This window comes from Schistocerca cancellata, chromosome 8, assembly GCF_023864275.1.
Source record: "Schistocerca cancellata isolate TAMUIC-IGC-003103 chromosome 8, iqSchCanc2.1, whole genome shotgun sequence".
NCBI classification, from domain to species: Eukaryota; Metazoa; Arthropoda; class Insecta; order Orthoptera; family Acrididae; genus Schistocerca; species Schistocerca cancellata.
Genome location: NC_064633.1, coordinates 364279789 through 364302447, shown reverse-complemented (window position 1 = coordinate 364302447; position 22659 = coordinate 364279789). Strand labels below are relative to the sequence as shown.

Below are 22659 nucleotides of genomic sequence, written 5' to 3'. Positions count from 1 at the left end.
TTGAGTAATAGCAAAGAACTTATATTGATGCATTGGTCTTCATATTTCAGATATTCATTATGTCCTTTTCAGAGAAAGTTTGCTATGAACCCTCACATGTCTTAGCACTAAATTACCAACAGAGGTAGTACATAGTTCTGTGTAAAAATGCCGCAGTTTCTTCAACTTCCCAGTAGATGCCAGTTTAAGAATGAAAATAATAAACTACAAGTTTTTCATCAGTGTGAAACTAAGTTTCAGAAATGTATCACAAGTAATAAATATAACATTTAGTGGTTGGTTGTACAGCATTTACATAACCTGAACTTTTATCTACAGTTATTTGAATCAAAGAACATGCAGTGAGCACAAACCTAAAAATTTAAACCAGAGCAAATGTTGCTGTGAAGAAAGTTGTGGGTTGAGCAAGTATCTGTCTCTGTTATATCCAGTGTCATTAACAGCATTAGGTGTTGGCACCAGAAGAGGCACTGCTCCACTGCTAAGCTCTTGACACATTTCAGTAATTGTATCATCAAACACACCACCTGCATCATCTGCACCCTCTCCAACAAGCTTTACCTGCACAAATAATTGCCCTTTGTTAGTATCGCAGGAACCACAAAGACAAAAGTTGTTATTTATAAAACTAGACATATTTCTAGATAATATGAAGTTATTTTTCCATTAGGAAAAAACTGATATAAGACCAAATATTATAACAGTAAGTTCTGGGTGAAGAGCAAATGGAATGAAAAAAGGTACCCACGCACTGTATAGTTGACGCAGTGAGTGGTCAACAAGAACACAAATAAGAATAAAAAAGCTGCTCAGGTTGTGGACAATGTCTTTCTTTAGAATTGATTATTACAAACACATCATCACTGCTGATATGAACAACCTCTTATGCAACATTTATCAACAGCTGATAAGAGCTGACTTAGGCAACAGCAGTGAAAGGCTCTTATACCACATCATTTCATATTGGGTTCTGTGGGTCAATACACAAAAATGTCTTATGCAATAACAAGTTGTTAAGATCATGTACAATTATCATCACATGCAACCCCTACAACAGTTTGTGAGGAAGTGAGAATATTGCCAGTTCCATAAATATACAGTGGTTGAAAAAAATTCAACACCCAAAAATAATTAATGGAGAGTAATTAAATTTCAGAAATGCATTTGTCTAGGTAACATATTTAAGTGATTAACATTGCAAGATCACAGGTTAATGAAAGCACAAGATAAGCCATTGCAAACGTGAAATGCTGGTACATCAGTAAGCAGTGTAACCACCAGAACGTCGAATGCAAGCATGCAAACATGCTTGCATTGCGTTATGCAGGGAGGATGGTTAATGTTGTACGTGGATGATGCTGGAGTTGTTGTCCGATGACGTCCCATATGCTGCTCGATTGCAGACAGATCCAGTTATTGATAAGGACACGACAACATATCAACACTCTGTGAAGCATGTTGGGTTACAACAGTGGTGTGTGGGCGAACATTCCTGTTGGGAAACAACCCCCGAAATACAATTCATGAATGGAAGCACATCAGGTTGAATCACCAGGTTTTGCAGTCATAATGCATGAGATATCCACAAGAGTGCTCCCGCTGTCATACAAAATCGCACCACAGACCATAACCTCAGGTATAGGTCCAGTGTGTCTAGCCCTCAACTGGTCTCCTCCTAACCAACACATGATCATCACTGGCACCAAGGCAGGACCAGCTTTCATCAGAAAAGACAACAGATCTGTCATCCTATGAGCTCTCTCTTGACACCACTGAAGTTACAATGGTTTGAGGTCACTGGAATGCACAATACAGGGCATCCAGCTCAGAGCTATTCTTGAAATAACTGATTAGAAGCAGTTTATTATGTCACTGTGGAGCAAACTGCTGCTCAAATTGCTGCTGTAAATGCAGTACAAAGTGCCAGAGCCACACACCGAACACGATGGTATTCCCTCTTGCAAGTGCCATGTGGCTGCCCAGAACCCAATCCTCTTGTGACCATACATTCTCATGACCACTGCTGCCAATAATCATGGACAGTGGCTATATTCTTGCCAAGTCTTTCTGCAATATCATGGAAGGAACATCCAGCTTCTTGTAGCCCTATTACACGACCTTGTACAAACCCAGGGAGGGCTGATAATGGTGTCTTTGTCGCCTTAAAGGCATTCTTCATTAACATCAACTCATCATGTCAAATCTCAAAGATAACTACCACTCTTGACTGTTACAGTGCGTATTAAAGCAAACCTGATTTGCATCCTCATTATGGTACTTCTAGTGCCACTCTTATATGACTGGCATCAAGATGGAGTTTTTTTTTTTTTTTTTCTTTCAGATGTAGAAACATGCCTACCAACTTTCGTTTATGTCACACAACTCCTTCTTGGTGTTGTGGTACTTTTTCCATTAGTGTACATCTTAGATACAATTTTATTTTTAAATAATAATCTTCATATATTTATATCAGGTAATGATATAAATGATTAACACAGCAGTATTAGTGGTAGTAATCATCTCACTGAATAAATGACATGGTAGTGTGAAGTACATAACCAACAAAATTTACAATAAATTGCCTTACTTAATCAAAAATAGTACGAACTCATTAAATAAAAACATTACCAATATACTGCTCCAGTGTTGTTTTTATTCGCTTGCTGAATTTACGAGCCTAATTTATGTAAGTTTAATTTTTCTCACAGTTGTATAATATTGAAGATGGTAGTTAACTAACAATTAACTCCACTAGAATCACAACAGGAAGGTATAGCCCACTTGATTCTACGAGATGTTCACTGAGCACAAGTGGCAGTTAGAGAAAAAGTAAAAAACCCGAATTGGGAGAACAGTGCAAGTATCTGAACTTGCCTTCTTTCAGATAAAAATAGTAGCTTGCCTTTTACCTGTTTTGTCACATTTTCTGTTGTGTTCAATACAAAAAGGTGTAAAAAACCAGAACTTTACAAAAAAAGTAAGTGCTTGGATGGTTGCATTGAACAGGGCACAGCTGATTTCCCTTTCCATCTTTCCCCAAACTGAGCACATGTTCATCTCTAACAAAACTCATCACTGATGGGATTTGAAACCCAAGTCTTCCTTCTTCATAATCTTTGACTCTTATAACTGTAGTCTGGTTTCTGTACAAGTTGTTGTTAGCCTTCTGCCTCCTGTATTTTAGCACTGATACTTCGGACTATAGAATATATTCAAGCTGATACTGTCAAAAACGTTTTATTAAGTCTGTAAATACTATAAACATGGTTTTGTATTTCTTCAATCTATCTTATAAGGTAAGACATAGGGTCAGTATGTATCACTTTGTGTGTTCCTACCTTTTACCACACCTTAAACTGCTCTTCCCCTAGCTCAGATTATACATTTGTTCCATCCTTCTCTAGATAATTTGGATTAGTATTTTGCAACCAGGACTTATTAAATGGATGGTCTGCTAATACTGACACATTGAAACATATCAGGTTAGCAGTTGTCAGACTGGCTATCCTGGTAAGGTTTACTTCTTCAGGTAGTGCTGTTGTAACTGTGGGAGACAATATGAAGAGCTCACTGCAGCAGGTTGTATGTTAGCCTGTCAACAGCATTTTTGATCTCTGTTTTTTGAGTGTGTCTAAGAGATGAGTGAAAAGGTATTAGGAAATGCTCTGTGAATGTAAGAGCAGTGTTTTCTTTTTTAAGTATATTACGTGCTATCGAACAAACAAAGTATGAATTTTTATTGTGTAAGAAACTGACATATTTCTTGTGGTTTATTGGCTGGGAATTTGTTGGATTATATTAACTGACCAGAGGACAAGGAGCAAAGTAGCTGTATGTAAGGAAACAGTACATTAGTATGAAAAAACTATAACTTGCACCAATCAGTGCTCTTGTAATGGTGAATGACTGGGATGCAGGAAATCCCTAAACTAAACAAAGGATAGCTTCAGTGAGTGTTATGCCAAGTGGACTGTAGAACAGCAAATGATGCATGCCCATCCATAAGGACAACAGAATGTACACAGCCCTTGAATTAAGCAGCAGGCAGTTCCAGCCAGTGGTGTGATTGTCACCCAAGAAGGTGACCTCTCATCACACATTACCAACTGGCAGCACTGCACATGTGCAGATTGACAGAAGGCAGCATTTCACACTCAAGCTCAAAGGTGAGAGGAATTCTCAATTGTTGTGGAAGTAAGTCAGAAAGGTGACACACCAGAGCAGGATGGCACAATGAATGAAATGCATGTGACAATAGTAAACAATGAGGGCTGTGACTTTGCACATGGCAGGGCAAAAGACAGTTAGTACCATACAGGTAAATTGGATCTTGTTAATGGAGCTGAGCAGTTGTAACCAAAAGTTACAAAACAAAAAACAGCTACCTTTGACAGACAGACAGTAGTGGGCAGTCACTTGAGGATAGTGGTTATGTTCACAGTCTATCTGGAAGTGGCCAAACCCCTGTACAGAGCATAGGGAGAAATGCAGCCTTTGAAGAGGATGTAAATGAGTTCATGAAACTGATGGGGTCTCAAGTAATTGGGATAAAGTGCAGTAATGAATATGTGTAAGGATGGAGCTTGTGGCATTTAGATCTGAGATCAAAGAAGAAATGAGAACATTTAAGAATGAATACAAACAACATGTTAGCCAAACTGGAACTTAGTGTTTGTGCAAATAGAATCAGTTACTAATGTTTTCAAGACATGGTAGAAACACTGCTAAATTAATGTACACATAACAGAGCCAAAATGGAAACTTACAAACAAATATAGAGCCTGTGAGAAAAATTATAAATCTGTACATGAAGAGGGCAAGGCCTACAGGCATAAAGGCAGTAAAAATATTATACTGAAGTATGGTGAACTGATTATTGCAGAGAATTAGTGAAGTATCATACATAATGACACCCTCAGAAAACAGGCAGATGCTAATGGAGCCATGTATGTAGAATTTGAAACTTATTTAACAGAATATGTAGGGTATCTGTTATTAATAGTAGCATTAAAGCCAACAGCATGTTACTTAGCTATACAGAAAACAAAAACAAAAATCGTAGTCAGTAACCAAATTTCAAAGTAATTTTTTGAGAGTTCTGGTCCAGGGACACATAACAGAAAACTCTTGACGGTTTTTTGTGTGTGGAGAAAATATTGCCCACACAGTGAGTTGTTTTGTCAGAATTTGGGTGAATCAGATTAAACACTTAGATAGTAAGCTAGACAAAAAACAATTATTTTTGGTTCAAAGAATATGTTACCTCTGAGAGTAAAGGAACTCCTGGTGTCACATAACTACCCAGGGCACTAGCTGCCAGCCACCATTCCCTCCACTTGTCTCTCAGTTTCACCCTCCAAGCATACAATATAACTGTGCAGCTGAGTGTATTCCTTTTCTGTATTAATTATCTCTGAAGAAAGACATCAGCTGAAACCTTAGCAATGTTTTCAGTCTTGTTTCTGTGTCTATAAAATAACCAATATCCCAACTGTATGGTGAATTGTTACTTTACTTCCTCCATTATTTTTATTCCATCAAAGTCTTTCTGAGATCATATGAACAAAATATAATATAATATCCGAAATATAAAAAATAAATTTTGTAATTAAGTGTATGTAGTACTGTCTGAAATGACTAAATCATGTTTCTGCTGTATCAACAGTGAGTAGGATTACGAAAAATAATTTAAGATAAAAATTTCATAATGGTACCTATCTGTTGAGGACTTGCCTGAAATTCATTACCGATTCAGTGTTTTCCAATTGGAAAAGAGAACCAGTTTTGGAATGGCACAGTGCATTTAAAAATAATTATAGGTAACAGGAATGACTTTGGTTTTGGGAAAAAACTCTATTTATTTAGACGGTGCTGAAGTTAAATTACTGTAAGTAATTATTATGTATTAATTAAGCCTACCAAATGAGTAAAATGATTTATTTTATGAAGAATATTTTCAAATAACACAAATAATAAATCACCACGAGAGCAAGGAAGAAAAGCATATTGTTAAGTCAGGAAATGGGATAAAGGATCAGAAACTGAGGACAGATAGTTCTTGTTTCTCTTTTTTTTTCATGACACTGAGGAGATGGAGATCAATGATGTGTCTCTCATTTTAATGATTTGATTTATGTTTATGTTAGTGTAATGCTGAAAGTGTTTGGCTGCTAAGCGAAAGGTTCCGAGTTCAAAACTTGTTCGGTGCTTCATATAACCCCCCCCATGAACCATGGACCTTGCCGTTGGTGGGGAGGCTTGCGTGCCTCAGCGATACAGATAGCTGTACCGTAGGTCAAACCACAACGGAGGGGTATCTGTTGAGAGGCCAGACAAACGCGTGGTTCCTGAAGAGGGGCAGCAGCCTTTTCAGTAGTTGCAGGGGCAACAGTCTGGATGATTGATTGATCTGGCCTTGTAACAATAACCAAAATGGCCATTTTGTGCTGGTAATGCGAACAATTGAAAGCAAGGGGTAACTACAGCCGTAATTTGTCCTGAGGGCATGCAGCTTTACTGTATGCTTAATGATGATGGCGTCCTCTTGGGTAAAATATTCTGGAGGTAAAATAGTCCCCCATTCGGATCTCCAGGCGCGGACTACTCAATAGGACGTCGTTATCAGGAGAAAGAAAACTGGCGTTCTACGGATCGGAGCGTGGAATGTCAGATCCCTTAATCGGGCAGGTAGGTTAGAAAATTTACAAAGGGAAATGGATAGGTTAAAGTTAGATATAGTGGGAATTAGTGAAGTCCGGTGGCAGGAGGAACAAGACTTTTGGTCAGGTGAATACAGGGTTATAAATACAAAGTCAAATTGGGGTAATGTAGGAGTAGGTTTAATAATGAATAAAAAAATAGGAATGCGGGTAATCTACTACAAACAGCATAGTGAACGCATTATTGTGGCCAAGATAGACACGAAGTCCACGCCTACTACAGTAGTACAAGTTTATATGCCAACTAGCTCTGCAGATGACAAAGAAATTGAAGAAATGTATGATGAAATAAAAGAAATTATTCAGATAGTGAAGGGAAACGAAAATTTAATAGTCATGGGTAACTGGAATTCGGTAGTAGGAAAAGGGAGAGAAGGAAACAGTAGGTGAATATGGATTGGGGGTAAGAAATGAAAGAGGAAGCCGCCTGGTAGAATTTTGCACAGAGCACAACTTGATCATTGCTAACACTTGGTTCAAGAATCATAAAAGATGGTTGTATACATGGAAGAAGCCTGGAGATACTGACAGGCTTCAGATAGATTATATAATGGTAAGACAGAGATTTCGAAGCCAGGTTTTAAATTGTAAGACATTTCCAGGGGCAGATGTGGATTCTGACCACAATCTATTGCTTATGAACTATAGATTAAAACTGAAGAAACTGCAAAAAGGGGGGAATTTAAGGAGATGGGACCTGGATAAACTGACTTATCCAGAGGTTGTAGAGAGTTTCAGGGAGAGCATAAGGGAACAATTGACAGGAATGGGGGAAAGAAATACAGTAGAAGAAAAATGGGTAGGTTTGAGGGATGAAGTGGTGAAGGCAGCAGAGGATCAAGTAGGTAAAAACACAAGGGCTAGTAGAAATCCTTGGGTAACAGAAGAAATATTGAATTTAATTGATGAAAGGAGAAAATATAACAATGCAGTAAATGAAGCAGGCAAAAAGGAATACAAACGTCTCCAAAATGAAATCGACAGGAAGTGCAAAATGGCTAAGCAGGGATGACTAGAGGACAAATGTAAGGATGAAGAGGCTTATCTCACTAGGGGTAAGATAGATACTGCCTTTAGGAAAATTAAGGAGACCTTTGGAGAAAAGAGAGCCACTTGTATGAATATCAAGAGCTGATGGAAACCCAGTTCTAAGCAAAGAAGGGAGAGCAGAAAGGTGGAAGGAGTATATAGAGGGTCTATACAAGGGCGATGTTCTTGAGGACAATATTATGGAAATGGAAGAGGATGTAGATGAAGATGAAATGGGAGATGTGATACTGTATGAAGAGTTTGACAGAGCATTGAAAGACGTAAGTTGAAACAAGGCTCTGGGAGTAGACAACATTCCAATAGAACTACTGACGGCCTTGGGAGAGCCAGTCCTGACAAAGCTCTACCATCTGGTTTGCAAGATGTATGAGACAGGCAAAATTCCCTCAGACTTCAAGAAGAATATAATAATTCCAATCCCAAAGAAAGCAGGTGCTAACAGATGTGAAAATTACCGAACTATCAGTTTAATAAGTCACGGCTGCAAAATACTAACACGAATTTTTTACAGATGAATGGAAAAACTAGTAGAAGCCGACCTTGGGGAAGATCAGTTTGGATTCCATAGAAATGTTGGAACACGTGAGGCAATACTGACCCTACCGCTTATCTTAGAAGCTAGAATAAGGAAAGGCAAACCTACATTTCTAGCATTTATGACTTAGAGAAAGCTTTTGACAATGTTGACTGGAATACTCTTTTTCAAATTCTGAAGGTGGCAGGGGTAAAATATAGGGAGCGAAAGGCTATTTATAATTTGTATAGAAACCAAATGGCAGTTATAAGAGTTGAGGGGCATGAAAGGGAAGCAGTGGTTGGGAAGGGAGTGAGACAGGGTTGTAGCCTCTCCCCCCATGTTATTCAATCTGTATATTGAGCAAGCAGTAAAGGAAACAAAAGAAAAATTCGGAGTAGGTATTAAAATCCATTGTAATTCTGTCAAGAGACAGCAAAGGACTTGGAAGAGCAGTTGAACGGAATGGACAGTGTCTTTAAAGGAGGGTATAAGATGAACATCACCAAAAGCAAAACGAGGATAATGGAATGTAGTCGAATTAAGTCGGGTGATGCTGAGGGAATTGGATTAGGAAATGAGACACTTAAAGTAGTAAAGGAGTTTTGCTATTTGGGGAGCAAAAATAACTGATGATGGTCGAAGTAGTGAGGATATAAAATGTAGACTGGCAATGGCAAGGAAAGCGTTTCTGAAGAAGAGAAATTTGTTAACATCGAGTATAGATTTAAGTGTCAGGAAGTCATTTCTGAAAGTATTTGTATGGAGTGTAGCCATGTATGGAAGTGAAACATGGACGATAAATAGTTTGGACAGGAAGAGAATAGAAGCTTTCGATATGTGGTGCTACAGAAGAATGCTGAAGATTAGATGGGTAGATCACATAACTAATGAGGAGATATTGAATAGAATTGGGGAGAAGAGGAGTTTGTGGCACAACTTGACTAGAAGAAGGGACCGGTTGGTAGGTCATGTTCTGGGGCATCAAGGTATCAGAAATTTAGCATTGGAGGGCAGCGTGGAGGATAAAAATTGTAGAGGGAGACCAAGAGATGAATACACTAAGCAGATTCAGAAGGATGTAGGTTGCAGTAGGTACTGGGAGATGAAGAAACTTGCACAGGATAGGGTAGCATGGAGAGCTGCATCAAACCAGTCTCAGGACTGAAGACCACAACAACAACACAACATTATGTTTATCTAATAAGCGGCTACTTTTTTAACAAATATATTTTTACATTCCTTGTAAATAATTATAAGTAGGTTACAAAGCAGCTACCCATTTTGTAAAATATTTTCATTTGTACTTCGTAGGCTTCTATGAATAAAACTGTCTAGATTACTAAAAAAAAAGTCTCTATATATTACGACATATTGCCATAAAGATGATGAGACTTACCAAACAAAAGCGCTGGCAGGTCGATAGACACACAAACAAACACAAACAAACACACAAAATTCAAGCTTTCGCAACAAACGGTTGCTTCATCACGAAAGAGAGAAGGAGAGGGAAAGACGAAAGGATGTGGGTTTTAAGGGAGTGGGTAAGGAGTCATTCCAATCCCGGGAGTGGAAAAACTTACCTTAGGGGGAAAAAAGGACAGGTATACACTCGCACACACACACATATCCATCCGCATATACACAGACACAAGCAGACATTTGACAAATGTCTGCTTGTGTCTGTGTATATGCGGATGGATGTGTGTGTGTGTGTGTGTGTGTGTGTGTGTGTGTGTGTGTGTGTGTGTGTGCGCGCGAGTGTATACCTGTCCTTTTTTCCCCCCTAAGGTAAGTCTTTCCGCTCCCGGGATTGGAATGACTCCTTACCCTCTCCCTTAAAACCCACATCCTTTTGTCTTTCCCTCTCCTTCCCTCTTTCCTGACGAAGCAACTGTTTGTTGCGAAAGCTTGAATTGTGTGTATGTTTGTGTGTCTATCGACCTGCCAGCGCTTTTGTTTGGTACGTCTCATCATCTTTGTTTTTAGATATATTTTTCCCACGTGGAATGTTTCCCTCTATTTTTATATCTAAAAACAAAGATGATGACACTTACGAAACAAAAGCGCTGGCAGGTCGATAGACACACAAACAAACACAAACATACAAACAAAATTCAAGATTTCGCGACAAATAGTTGCTTCGTCAGGAAAGAGGGAGGGAGAGGGAAAGACAAAAGGATGTGGGTTTTAAGGGAGAGGGTAAGGAGTCATTCCAATCCCGGGAGCGGAAAGACTTACCTTAGGGGGAAAAAAGGACGGGTATACACTCGCACACACACACATATCCATCCACACATATACAGACACAAGCAGACATATACAGAGGCAAAGAGTTTGGGCAGAGATGTCAGTCGAGGCGGAAGTGCAGAGGCAAAGATGTTGTTGAATGACAGGTGAGGTATGAGTGACGGCAACTTGAAATTAGCGGAGATTGAGGCCTGATGGATAACGGGAAGAGAGGATATATTGAAGAGCAAGTTCCCATCTCCGGAGTTCTGACAGGTTGGTGTTAGTGGGAAGTATCCAGATAACCCGGACAGTGTAACACTGTGCCAAGATGTGCTGGCCGTGCACCAAGGCATGTTTAGCCACAGGGTGATCCTCATTACCAACAAACACTGTCTGCCTGTGTCCATCCATGCGAATGGACAGTTTGTTGCTGGTCATTCCCACATAGAATGCATCACAGTGTAGGCAGGTCAGTTGGTAAATCACGTGGGTGCTTTCACACGTGGCTCTGCCTTTGATCGTGTACACCTTCTGGGTTACAGGACTGGAGCAGGTGGTGGTGGGAGGGTGCATGGGACAGGTTTTACACTGGGGCGGTTACAAGGGTAGGAGCCAGAGGGTAGGGAAGGTGGTTTGGGGATTTCATAGGGATGAACTAAGAGGTTACAAAGGTTAGGTGGACGGCGGAAAGACACTCTTGGTGGAGTGGGGAGAATTTCATGAAGGATGGATCTCATTTCAGGGCAGGATTTGAGGAAGTCGTATCCCTGCTGGAGAGCCACATTCAGAGTCTGATCCAGTCCCGGAAAGTATCCTGTCACAAGTGGGGCACTTTTGTGGTTCTTCTGTGGGAGGTTCTGAACTTACGTCTATCGACATGCCAGACCTCGTGTCTGTGTATGTGCGGATGGATATATATGTGTGTGTGTGTGTGTGTGTGTGTGTGTGTGTGTGTGTGTGTGTGTGTGTGTGTGTGTGCGCGCGCGCGAGTGTATACCTGTCCTTTTTTCCCCCTAAGGTAAGTCTTTCCGCTCCCGGGATTGGAATGACTCCTTACCCTCTCCCTTAAAACAAAGGACAGGTATACACTCACACACAAACACTTATCCATCCGCACATACACAGACACAAGCAGACATACAAATGTCTGCTTGTGTCTGTGTATGTGCAGATGGATATGTGAGTGTGTGCGAGTGTATACCTGTCCTTTTTTCCCCCTAAGGTAAGTCTTTCCGCTCCCGGGACTGGAATGACTCCTTACCCTCTCCCTTAAAACCCACATCCTTTTGTCTTTCCCTCTCCTTCCCTCTTTCCTGACGAAGCAACTGTTTGTTGCGAAAGCTTGAATTTTGTGTGTATGTTTGTGTTTGTTTGTGTGTCTATCGACCTGCCAGCGCTTTTGATTGGTAAGTCTCATCATCTTTGTTTTTAGATATATTTTTCCCACATGGAATGTTTCCCTCTATTATATTCCTATCATTAATTTGAACCCAACAATTACGTTTGTTATTGTCACTGTTGCATTTCGAAGTCTTTTCTGTCGTCTTATTTCATCCTTCTGTTTTTGCCAGTAGTTTCACTTTGTATTCACCTTCTCCTTTTTACCGTAATCTACTATACAACTTTATCCCGCCGATATATACTCAATAATACGTAATAATACGTAACCCACTTCCAAACCATAACCAAAAAATTTTTTTTTTCGCTTTCAACACTACCGCTGCTATAAAATCCACCGTTTCTAGTTCACAAACAGTTCCTTTCACCTATTAAACAACCTTTTCGGCTACTTTTAATAACCTTTGCTTTATTTCCATTTCCATTTTTCTCACATCACCGATCATTTTTAGTCGCTTCCCACAGGTTTTAACGTCATGATTTCTTCATCAGACAATTGTTAGCCTCATTTCCATAATCTGCCACCACCAAACCACTCCTTTTAATACATCTACACATAGTTTTTTCGAAATTTTCCCAAGTTCCTCCACCCTTTAACGTGTTTTGGCGGCAACACAACCACCTAACCTTTATGCACATCGTTGTCTACCTACACAAGTTCACCACAGGATCAACATAGCCTAGCTCTAACCAACACTTTTTCGCCTTTTTTCACACCAGATCTACATTTGCTTTCTAGTTCACCTTTATCTCTCCCCATATATTTTTATATTTATTTTCATTTTCATTTCAGCCTCATGTTACACTTTCCACCTTCTAATGCCATTTCACCCTCACAACACCTCCATCACGACCCCATTAAGTTTTATTTACATTCCCTCCACAAACATGCCTTCGCCCTAGCCAGGTTACGCTCCCATATTTTATTTTCTCAGGCTTGTCTGACATTTGGCATAACCCCCAAAGGCCTCACACTTAAAGTTCCCATCTCTGGCTGCAACCCTTCTCTCCATCAGTCCCTATACCAGTTCCAAACTGAACAATCCATTGCCCTCACCCACCTAATCCTTCACCTACACATCAACTCAGCCAATGAACACACCCGTCAACTCCTATCCTTAATAAAAGTCCTCAATCTTTCCTCTCCCACATCCACACTGGCTGTTCAGAGCATCCTCCTACAGGCCAACCGCAAATTAGAACAGCATGCCACCCTCCACCTTAAAAAACTATCCAATCTCCTGGTTTCCCACCTCCGGAAAGGCAACTCACTCACCCTTCACAACCTTTCCAGCAAACCTCAACCTCCTCTCATTGCACACAAACCCAGTCTCTCCCATCTACTCAATCTCCCACTTCCAGCTCCACTCCCTCCAAAACCTCAAAATTCCAATCAACACAATCTGGAACCACAACACCCTAATTCAGTAGTTAACCTTTCCTCCAAACCTCTCTCCCAATCTGAAACCTCTGTCCTATCCAAAGGCCTCACCTTCAGCCCCACTCCCAGATTTAACCAAACAGCCCTCGTGAAAGATTTATTGTCCTACACTATCACAATATCACTTTTCCACGAAGAAAAATGATCCTAATCCTACTCCTAATGATCCAACTCCCCAAGACACTATCCAAATTGAACCCTGCCTGGAACAGTTCCGTCCTCCGCCACAGCGGGACCCACCTCCTCTGCCTCAAAATCACCCTCTCCAAACCTTCCAGGAATTTCTGACTTCCAGCCTTGCCTCTCAATCCTTCTTAAAAAACCTTAATCCTACTCCCAACATCACCACTGCTGAAGCCCAGGCTATCTGTGATCTGAAGGCTGACCGATCCATTGTCATTCTTCTGGCGGACAAGGGTTCCACGGCAGTGGTACTTGATCGTCGGGAGTATGTGGCTGAGGGACTGTGTCAGCTTTCAGACAACACTACTTACAAAGTTTGCCAAGGTAATCCCATTCCTTATGTCCAGGCGGAGCTTCAAGGAATCCTCAGAACCTTAGGCCTCTTACAAAACCTTTCACCTGACTCCATCAACCTCCTGACCCCACCAACACCCCGCACCCCTACCTTCTACCTACTTCCTAAAATTCACAAACCCAATCATCCCGGCCGTCCCATTGTAGCTGGTTACCAAGCCCCCACAGAACGCATCTCTGCCTACGTAGATCAACACCTTCAACCCATTACATGCAGTCTCCCATCCTTCATCAAAGACACCAACCACTGTAACCATTGATGCCACCTCCTTATACACAAATATTCTGCATGTCCAGGGCCTCCTGCGATGGAGCACTTCCTTTCACGGCGATCACCAGCCACCCTACCTAAAACCTCTTTCCTCATTACCTTAGCCAGCTTCATCCTGACCCACAACTTCTTCACTTTCGAAGGCCAGACATACCAACAATTAAAGGAAACAGCCATGGGTACCAGGATGGCCCCCTCGTACGCCAACCTATTCATGGGTCGCTTAGGGGAAGCCTTCTTGGTTACCCAGGCCTGCCAACCCAAAGTTTGGTACAGATTTATTGATGACATTTTCATGATCTGGACTCACAGTGAAGAACAACTCCAGAATTTCCTCTCCAACCTCAACTCCTTTGGTTCCATCAGATTCACCTGGTCCTACTCTAAATCCCATGCCACTTACCTTGACGTTGACCGCCACCTGTCCAATGGCCAGCTTCACACGTCCGTCCACATCAAACCCACCAACAAGCAACAGTACCTCCATTATGACAGCTGCCACCCATTCCACATCAAACGGTCCCTTCCCTACAGCCTAGGTCTTCGTGGCAAATGAATCTGCTCCAGTCCCGAATCCTTGAACCATTACACAAACAACCTGAAAACAGCTTTTGCATCCTGCAACTACCCTCCCGACCTGGTACAGAAGCAAATAACCAGAGCCACTTCCTCATCTCCTCAAACCCGGAACCTCCCACAGAAGAACCCCAAAAGTGCCCCACTTGTGACAGGATACTTTCCGGGACTGGATCAGACTCTGAATGTGCCTCTCCAGCAGGGATATGACTTCCTCAAATCCTGCCCTGAAATGAGATCCATCCTTGATGAAATCCTCCCCACTCCACCAAGAGTGTCTTTCCGCCGTTCACCTAACCTACGTAACCTCTTAGTTCATCCCTATGAAATCCCCAAACCACCTTCCCTACCCTCTGGCTCCTACCCTTGTAACAGCCCCCGGTGTAAAACCTGTCCCATGCACCCCTCCCACCACCACCTACTCCAGTCCTGTAACCCGGAAGGCGTACACGATCAAAGGCAGAGCCACGTGTGAAAGCACCCACGTGTCTTACCAACTGACCTGCCTACACTGTGAAGCCTTCTATGTGGGAATGACCAGCAACAAACTGTCCATTCACATGAATGGACAAAGGCAGACAGTGTTTGTTGGTAATGAGGATTACCCTGTGGCTAAACATGCCTTGGTGCACGGCCAGCACATCTTGGCACAGTGTTACACCGTCCGGGTTATCTGGATACTCCCCACTAACACCAACCTGTCAGAGCTCCGGAGATGGGAACTTGCCCTTCAGCATATCCTCTCTTCTCGCTATCCCCCAGGCCTCAATCTCCGCTAATTTCTAATTTCAATTTGCTGCTGCTCATACCTCACCTGTCTTTCAACAACATCTTTGCCTCTGTACTTCCGCCTCGACTGACATCTCTGCCCAAACTCTTTGCCTTTACAAATGTCTGCTTGTGTCTGTGTATGTGCGGATGGATATGTGTGTGTGTGCGCGCGAGTGTATACCTGTCCTTTTTTCCCCCTAAGGTAAGTCTTTCCGCTCCCGGAATTGGAATGACTCCTTACCCTCTCCCTTAAAACCCACATCCTTTCGTCTTTCCCTCTCCTTCCCTCTTTCCTGACGAAGCAACTGTTTGTTGCGAAAGCTTGAATTTTCTGTGTATGTTTGTGTTTGTTTGTGTGTCTATCGACCTGCCAGTGCTTTTGTTTGGTAAGTCTCATCATCTTTGTTTTTAGAATTCTATATATTGGTATATTTCTGATAGTTCGTTTATATACTTCAACACATTTATATACTTTGACACATGTAAACAACAAATAAGTGTTCACAACACAAGGTCAACACAAAATCTTTTTTTTCCCCTCACTGATCGCAATTCATCATAAACATGAAGCTTATGATTTGTATCTTAAATGAGTAATAAGGTATTAGAAATATTTTATTGGATTTAGAGGCTCTCCAGTTTTACATAATGTTTGACAGTCTTTTAAGTTATTTTCAGTTGTGTTAAGACCCTTCTTAGCCCATTTTTTGTCACTGTATTACCACTTTGGGCATATTTATATAGGCATGAACTGCCCATTTTTCAGAGATAGCATGTCATATTTTATTGGTAAAAAATGCTGACTAAAAATGCAGTCTTGGTGACCTTAGAACCCTTGTGATGACCCTAGGACCCTTTTCATGGGTTCACTATGTCAGTTAAAACTACATTTACACCTCATATTGGATATTACATGCATAAGTACTGTAACATTGAACCTCTGGATCTGTAACAGATAATGATACTGAAAATAGATTCAATATTCTGCAAAAACATCATCTCAAGAATATGTGTAAAAATTTTGTTGATTTGCCATGAACAGAAATTGCAGAAGTAGCCATCCCCACAACTGGTACTTTTGGTACCCAAAAATCATGGCTTTTCAGATATCTTGATAATGGATACAGAGTTCCGAAAATGGTGTTTCTAGATGAACGTCTAAAGAACAAACAGCTAAATTTGATCCATTTGCTATGGTCAGTTACTTAGATAATTGCAGAAAATGGAGCAAAAATGGCTAAAAAGTAGTCTTTGCAGTTTTCAGAATAAGTATGGTAACTCTGAACCTCCTGATCTCAATAACACATAATGATATCGAGAAAAGTTTCAAACTTCCCTGAGAATATCACCTTGAGAACATACACGAAAAATTTTGGTGATCTGCTATGAATAGAAACTACAGAAAACTCCACCATTGCTGATCCCAAGTCCGGGGCCTCATTTCGCAGGTGATGAGGGAGGAGGGGGAGGAGTAACACTTCGTTAAAAAACCTGGTTCCATCTGGCTCCATATGGTAGCACCCTGTAAGGGCCCCTGCCTAGGATTACTAGGTGAAACCTGGTCAACTGTGTCAAAGACGAGAGAGGATGTTCAGATTCCCAATGGCGGAGAGAGCAGAAGAACTACCTTCAGCACTCACAATCTTGGTTGTAAGAAATGGGTTTGGATAAGAAAACAACTAATATTATAAAAGCGACCCTTACAAATACATTTTCGAAAATTAAATTTATGGGCGAATTATCAGACCCCTTTGAAATAAAAATGGGAGTGCAACAGAGGGATGGGCTCTCACCATTGCTGTTCAATTGTGCGCTTGAGAAAGTAGTCAGAGAATGGAACACAAATATTAAGAGTGGTATAAGACTGGGTTGCAAAAAGAAGAACCTTAAAGTAAATTGCATTGCTTTTGCAGTTGATATGGCCCTGTTTGCTGAAACAATGGAAGAAGCATGGGAGCAAATCCTTGAACAAAAGAAACAAGCAGCTAAATAGGTCTTCACATCTCCTTTGAAAAAACTAAGATATTGACAAACATCAAGCACTCTCGTAAATACCTCAAAGTTCAAGAACAAAGGATTGAAACAGTACAAGGATTCAAATATCCCGGAGAATGGATTAGTTGGAATGCTGGGGAAAGCAAAGCAATGGAATCCAGAAAAAATAAACTTGAATTGGCCTTCCAACTAACAAAAAATACATACAACAAAAAATCCCTTTCATGGGGGTACAAAATTACACATTACAAGACAGTGATTAAGCCAGAAGCACTGTATGCAGCAGAAACACTAAACATGGATTTCAAAGGCCAAATGGAGAAACTTGAGCTAAAGGAAAGAAAACTTTTAAGAAAAATCAGAGGACCAAAATTTGAAGACAATAAGATTATACACAACAAAAAATGAAACTCTCTACAAGAAAACTGAAAAACTTTCAGATACTGTGTGAAAAAGGAGGATAAATTTTTATGGTCATCTTCTCACGATGAATTCCAACAGATTATCTAAACTAATCTTTGACTTTTTCCATAACCGCAAAATGAAACCCAACTGTTTTAAAGAAACGGAGAAAGACCTAGTAGAATTAAAGATTTCAGAAAATTCACTTATTGATCAAACAGCTAAATCAATTACTAAAGATGAAACATAAGGCTCCAAGACAAATCTACACAAAAGTCCAAACCCTGCATCTCAGAAGAAGAGAGGAAAAGAGGATCAGAAAGAATGAAGAAATACTGGGCCCTACGAAAAGAACAACGCGCAAAGAAACAATTGATCCAGCGTACCCCAAAGAGGGTGAAACGAAAGAAGAAGAAGAAGAAGAAGAAGAAAGAAAGTACAGAAGTGACCATCCCCACAATATGTATATTTTGTATCCAAAAATTATGGTTTTTGGGGGTTTTCATGGGAAATGTCCAGGAACAAATGGTGCTATTATAAGCTGCCCGAGGTCCACCACAGACCACACCTGATGCAAAAGAACCAACTAATGTGCTCAATTGTGCTCAATTTGCCTGGACTGGAGGAAGTGTGTAATATTTAAATTTTGACATTGTACTGTAGACTATTTACAGTAAGTCGGTTATTCTGATAGGTGTACATATGTTTGCTAGGCCAAAGGAAATCCTAAAAATTTGACCCTTTATCTTTGCGATCAATAGAACTTGAGTTACAGCCCCCTGAAAAATCACATTTTCATGCATGGCTTTTTGGAACATACTGCTACTGTGCATTGTTGTGCATGGACTGATGTCAGCAACAAAGTGTTAGCCATAATCCACAAAAACCGTGAATATTGCTTGTGCATGGACTGATGTCAGCAACAAAGTGTTAGCCATAATCCACAAAAACCGTGAATATTGCTTGTGCATGGATTGGTGTCAGCAACAAAGTGTTAGCCATAATCCACAAAAACCATGAATATTGCTCAAAATAGAATCAAACTCTTGTTACAGCTAATCAGAATGTATCACAACGACATTCTAACCAGTACTGTGGCATATGGAGCTAGTGTTTGGGCTCAGAGAGAGAGAGAGAGAGAGAGAGAGAGAGAGAGAGAGAGAGAGAGGTTAGGTTAGGTTAGGTTAGGTTAGGCACACTGACTCTATTATAAGACATAGACAAGCAGTGTACTGGCTCCAGAGATGTCTAAGAGAATCTCCACAACACTGTGGGTGGTTATGCAGATAGCAAATTGAAAATAAGACACAAGTTAATGGCTAAGGGGCAGCTGGTAGGAAGACATGTTTACAATATATTTCTTAACACTGAGGAAAGATAACTGATGGGCAATATCAATCCATTATGCAGGTATGTTCGCTTTATATCTGGTCACAGACCATATCTATCATACCAGAATAGGATAAAAAATGAAACAGTGATGTATGTGGCAATGGAGAGGTTGGGTAACAAAAGAACATCATCATGGAATGTGCAATGCACAGATATTTAATAGAAGAAGAAAGTACATGTTGATGGACAAATGCATACACGACATAATCAGGGATAGAATGTGGTGCCATGTTGGATGAGGTATATCAGACAATGTCATCACGAGTTGCATCTGTCAGGAAGGCATTGAAATTTCAGAGGTGGAACCTGGAGGACATCCTATGGAGAGGAAAGAAGAGAGGAATGGGACAGAAATACAGCTGAAGATCATGAAAATGAAGACAGTCCACATGAGATGAGAGAACACTAATGTGAAAATAACAACAAACACCATCACAGAAGACTACAGTGATGTCATATAAAAGTAGTTACCAATAATTAAACTTAACACCACAAAAAGTCTAGAAGTAGATTAACTCACTAAATAATTTTCTTAGTTAACAGAAATCTATAGAAGTATGTCAAGGACATATGTCTGAAACTCAATGCATCACCCAAGAAACTAACAGATATAACAGTCTCATGTTCATTAGTTGTCTGAAAGATTGTTAGTTGTCTGAAAGGTAATTGAAGGTAGCATCATATCAATGATGCAGCACATAGGAGATGAAGAGAACAGAGTGCCCATGGAAAGATGCACTAGGTTTATATGTTTCTTATGCTGATACGACGACATCATGCTCACATATGCATTAGCAAATGAAAAAATTATGCTGCCTTAAGGAACATGGTACAAAAGTAATTTATAGTTGTAATATTACATTTATAAATAAAATAAAATGGGTAGATCAGATCAGATTGTGAGACAAATTTTGTGTGATTACTCAATTATTAAATATTAAGTATTAGATAGCATTAGAAATTTTTGCACATCAGGGAAACATAACCACTAGGCAGCAACCTTTAAATATGATGACAAATAAATGGATAGACAAGTAAATATATATCAATTCAGAGCAGTTTGCATACATTATAAGTTATACTTTAAAATGAAATAGGGTGACTGGAAGAAATTAACTGATATGTTCTAGTGATATTATTATTTTCCTTTTTTTATCAGTTTTGTTCTGCACACCTCATTGACAGCAAGTAATTTCTCATTAAACCAGCAACAGCTTTATTGTAAGATATACATAACACTTTAAAAATCAGCGGTCATCACTATGCTTTTGCTTCCATTTAATATTAAGACTCATTCAACACTGAATGGGAATCCTTTGACCAAAAGGTAGCATAAATGCCAGAAGCAAGTGTTTGTTCCTCTTGTTGTTTCCATCCTGCAATTTTCATTATTATATTACTACACAATAAAGTATAAGCAATGTATAAGGCTCTTTTAAACAAACAGTATAGATATGTACTGTTGCAAACATCACAGATTCTTATTGCATCTGTGCAGTGTGCATAGAGCCCCTTATTAACTATCATTAATGTACATGCTCTAATGCTATACTTACAAAGAGAAAACTGGAAAAAAAAGAAAAAAAAATCAAAAGTTGGAGCATCAGAGGTGTGGCCCAGTCACTAATAACATGTAGTTCCTGTTATATATAATTGGTATTGCAGACAAATGTATGAGGTAGGTTCCTCCTTCTACATTCATTGTAACAACTACTGCCTGTAAAACCTTTTATAAAATATCAAAATAATTCATGCATTTATGAATATTTGGCATGGAGATAATAACAATGCCAATGGAAATTTGGTGAAACAAGCACACAGTTCTTCTTTTCGATGTACTGGAGTCTAGATGGTACAAGTGTGCTTAAACTTAATGTCCATTACTTCTAAAATGACTCTCAAGCTTACCTTCCAAGCACGTGAAGGTAAACGAAGGTCAGAGGGCTTCATAGTAACAACCTGGCGTGCAACCTGAACAAAAATGGGACGACAGCGCCGACCATGTGTTGCTAAACGCCGCACTGTTACTTGTGGTCCATAGTTACGTCCCTGAACCATTGTGCGCCCAATAGAACGAACAAGTGGTAAAGTGTATACGCATGGTGCAAGAAGAAGCCTCAGTTGTGGAGAGGCAAAAACTTGGAATGATGGTGTCAGCCACTCACAATGCTGTAAAATATTGAGCTTTTAAACCATAGTCATATTTTTTGTACTCTTAACAAGTTTCAAAATGAATATGCTGTGATAAAACAACAAAGTTGAGACTTAACATGGAATATTTAATACTTCCGTAGTTGTTTTGTGTAGCTTACAGTAAACACTGTAATATGCTTTATGATAGCAACTGGGTATACATTCTGTTTAAATCACAAGAAACAGAGAAACTGGTGAGTTCAGATTAAAACATTATTCATGAATTCACATTTCATAGAACTTGGGAAAAATTTTCAAAGAATACGATATCACTGGGTAAAGGAGATCATATCACATGATTCACCTACAGTATTAATCAATCTGTCACAAATGTTGGCACTATAATTTATGAACTCATAAGCTTCAAATGGAACAAAAGTAAATTTAAACTAATGATCACACATACTCAAATACTATGATGTTGATTTATTTCATTTTAATTCATGTAAGCTTAACTTCTAAAAAAATTAGTTCATAAACTAGCACTAGTTTGTGGGTCTGATATGTAAACTTCAGTAGTGAAGCATTCTTTCAATAGAGGTTGCAGAGTGAAGTGCACAGTACTTGACTCGTCTGTTTCAGTAAATGATTTCTCTCATGCTGTTTGTATAAAATTCTGATCATTGGATTGTGAGGTTTGCTACTGTGGTGAGAGGTTCTATCACTTGGCCATTACTAGTTCTGCAGTTGGTAATGGAATCACATCAGGAAACACCACAAATTAATTATCAACTTCTAATAGAGAGAATGCAGGACATCTTTTTCTGGAATTAATGTCACTTGCTTATTGGACTCAGAATACAGCATCAGCACTGAAGCCAAAACATCAGATAACACGTAGTTCTGGCAAAGGCAAGTGGAGACAAGTAGAGAAGGGAAAAGGATGATGCAGGTGCACTGCCAGGATAGAACATATGTATAGGGCTGGAGTGGGAGCAAGGAGAGGTATAAACAGGTGGAAGACATGGACTACCAAACGTTGAGGCCAAGGGGTTTGGGAAGAAGGCTATGTTGCAGCAAGAGTTCTAACCCATACAATTCAGAAAAATTAGTGTTGCTGAAAAGAATACAGATGTCATAGGCTTTGAAGCAGTAGTTGAAGTCAAGCATATTGTGTTGAGTGGCATATTGAGCAGCTGGATGGTCTAGCTGTCTCTTGGCCACACTT

At 39.9% G+C, this 22659-nt stretch overlaps 1 protein-coding gene across 1 annotated transcript in view; it reads right to left on the bottom strand.

The window, feature by feature from the left end:
* The window catches only part of LOC126095271 (probable E3 ubiquitin-protein ligase HERC1), an 814023-nt gene that overhangs the window by 65075 nt on the left and 726289 nt on the right, over positions 1–22659 (bottom strand). The window contains exons 66-67 of the mRNA XM_049910030.1: positions 21207–21467; positions 354–561 (exon numbers count right to left, since the gene is read on the bottom strand). Coding sequence (XP_049765987.1) covers positions 354–561; positions 21207–21467 — 469 coding nt within the window. The remainder of the gene's footprint in view (positions 1–353; positions 562–21206; positions 21468–22659) is intronic.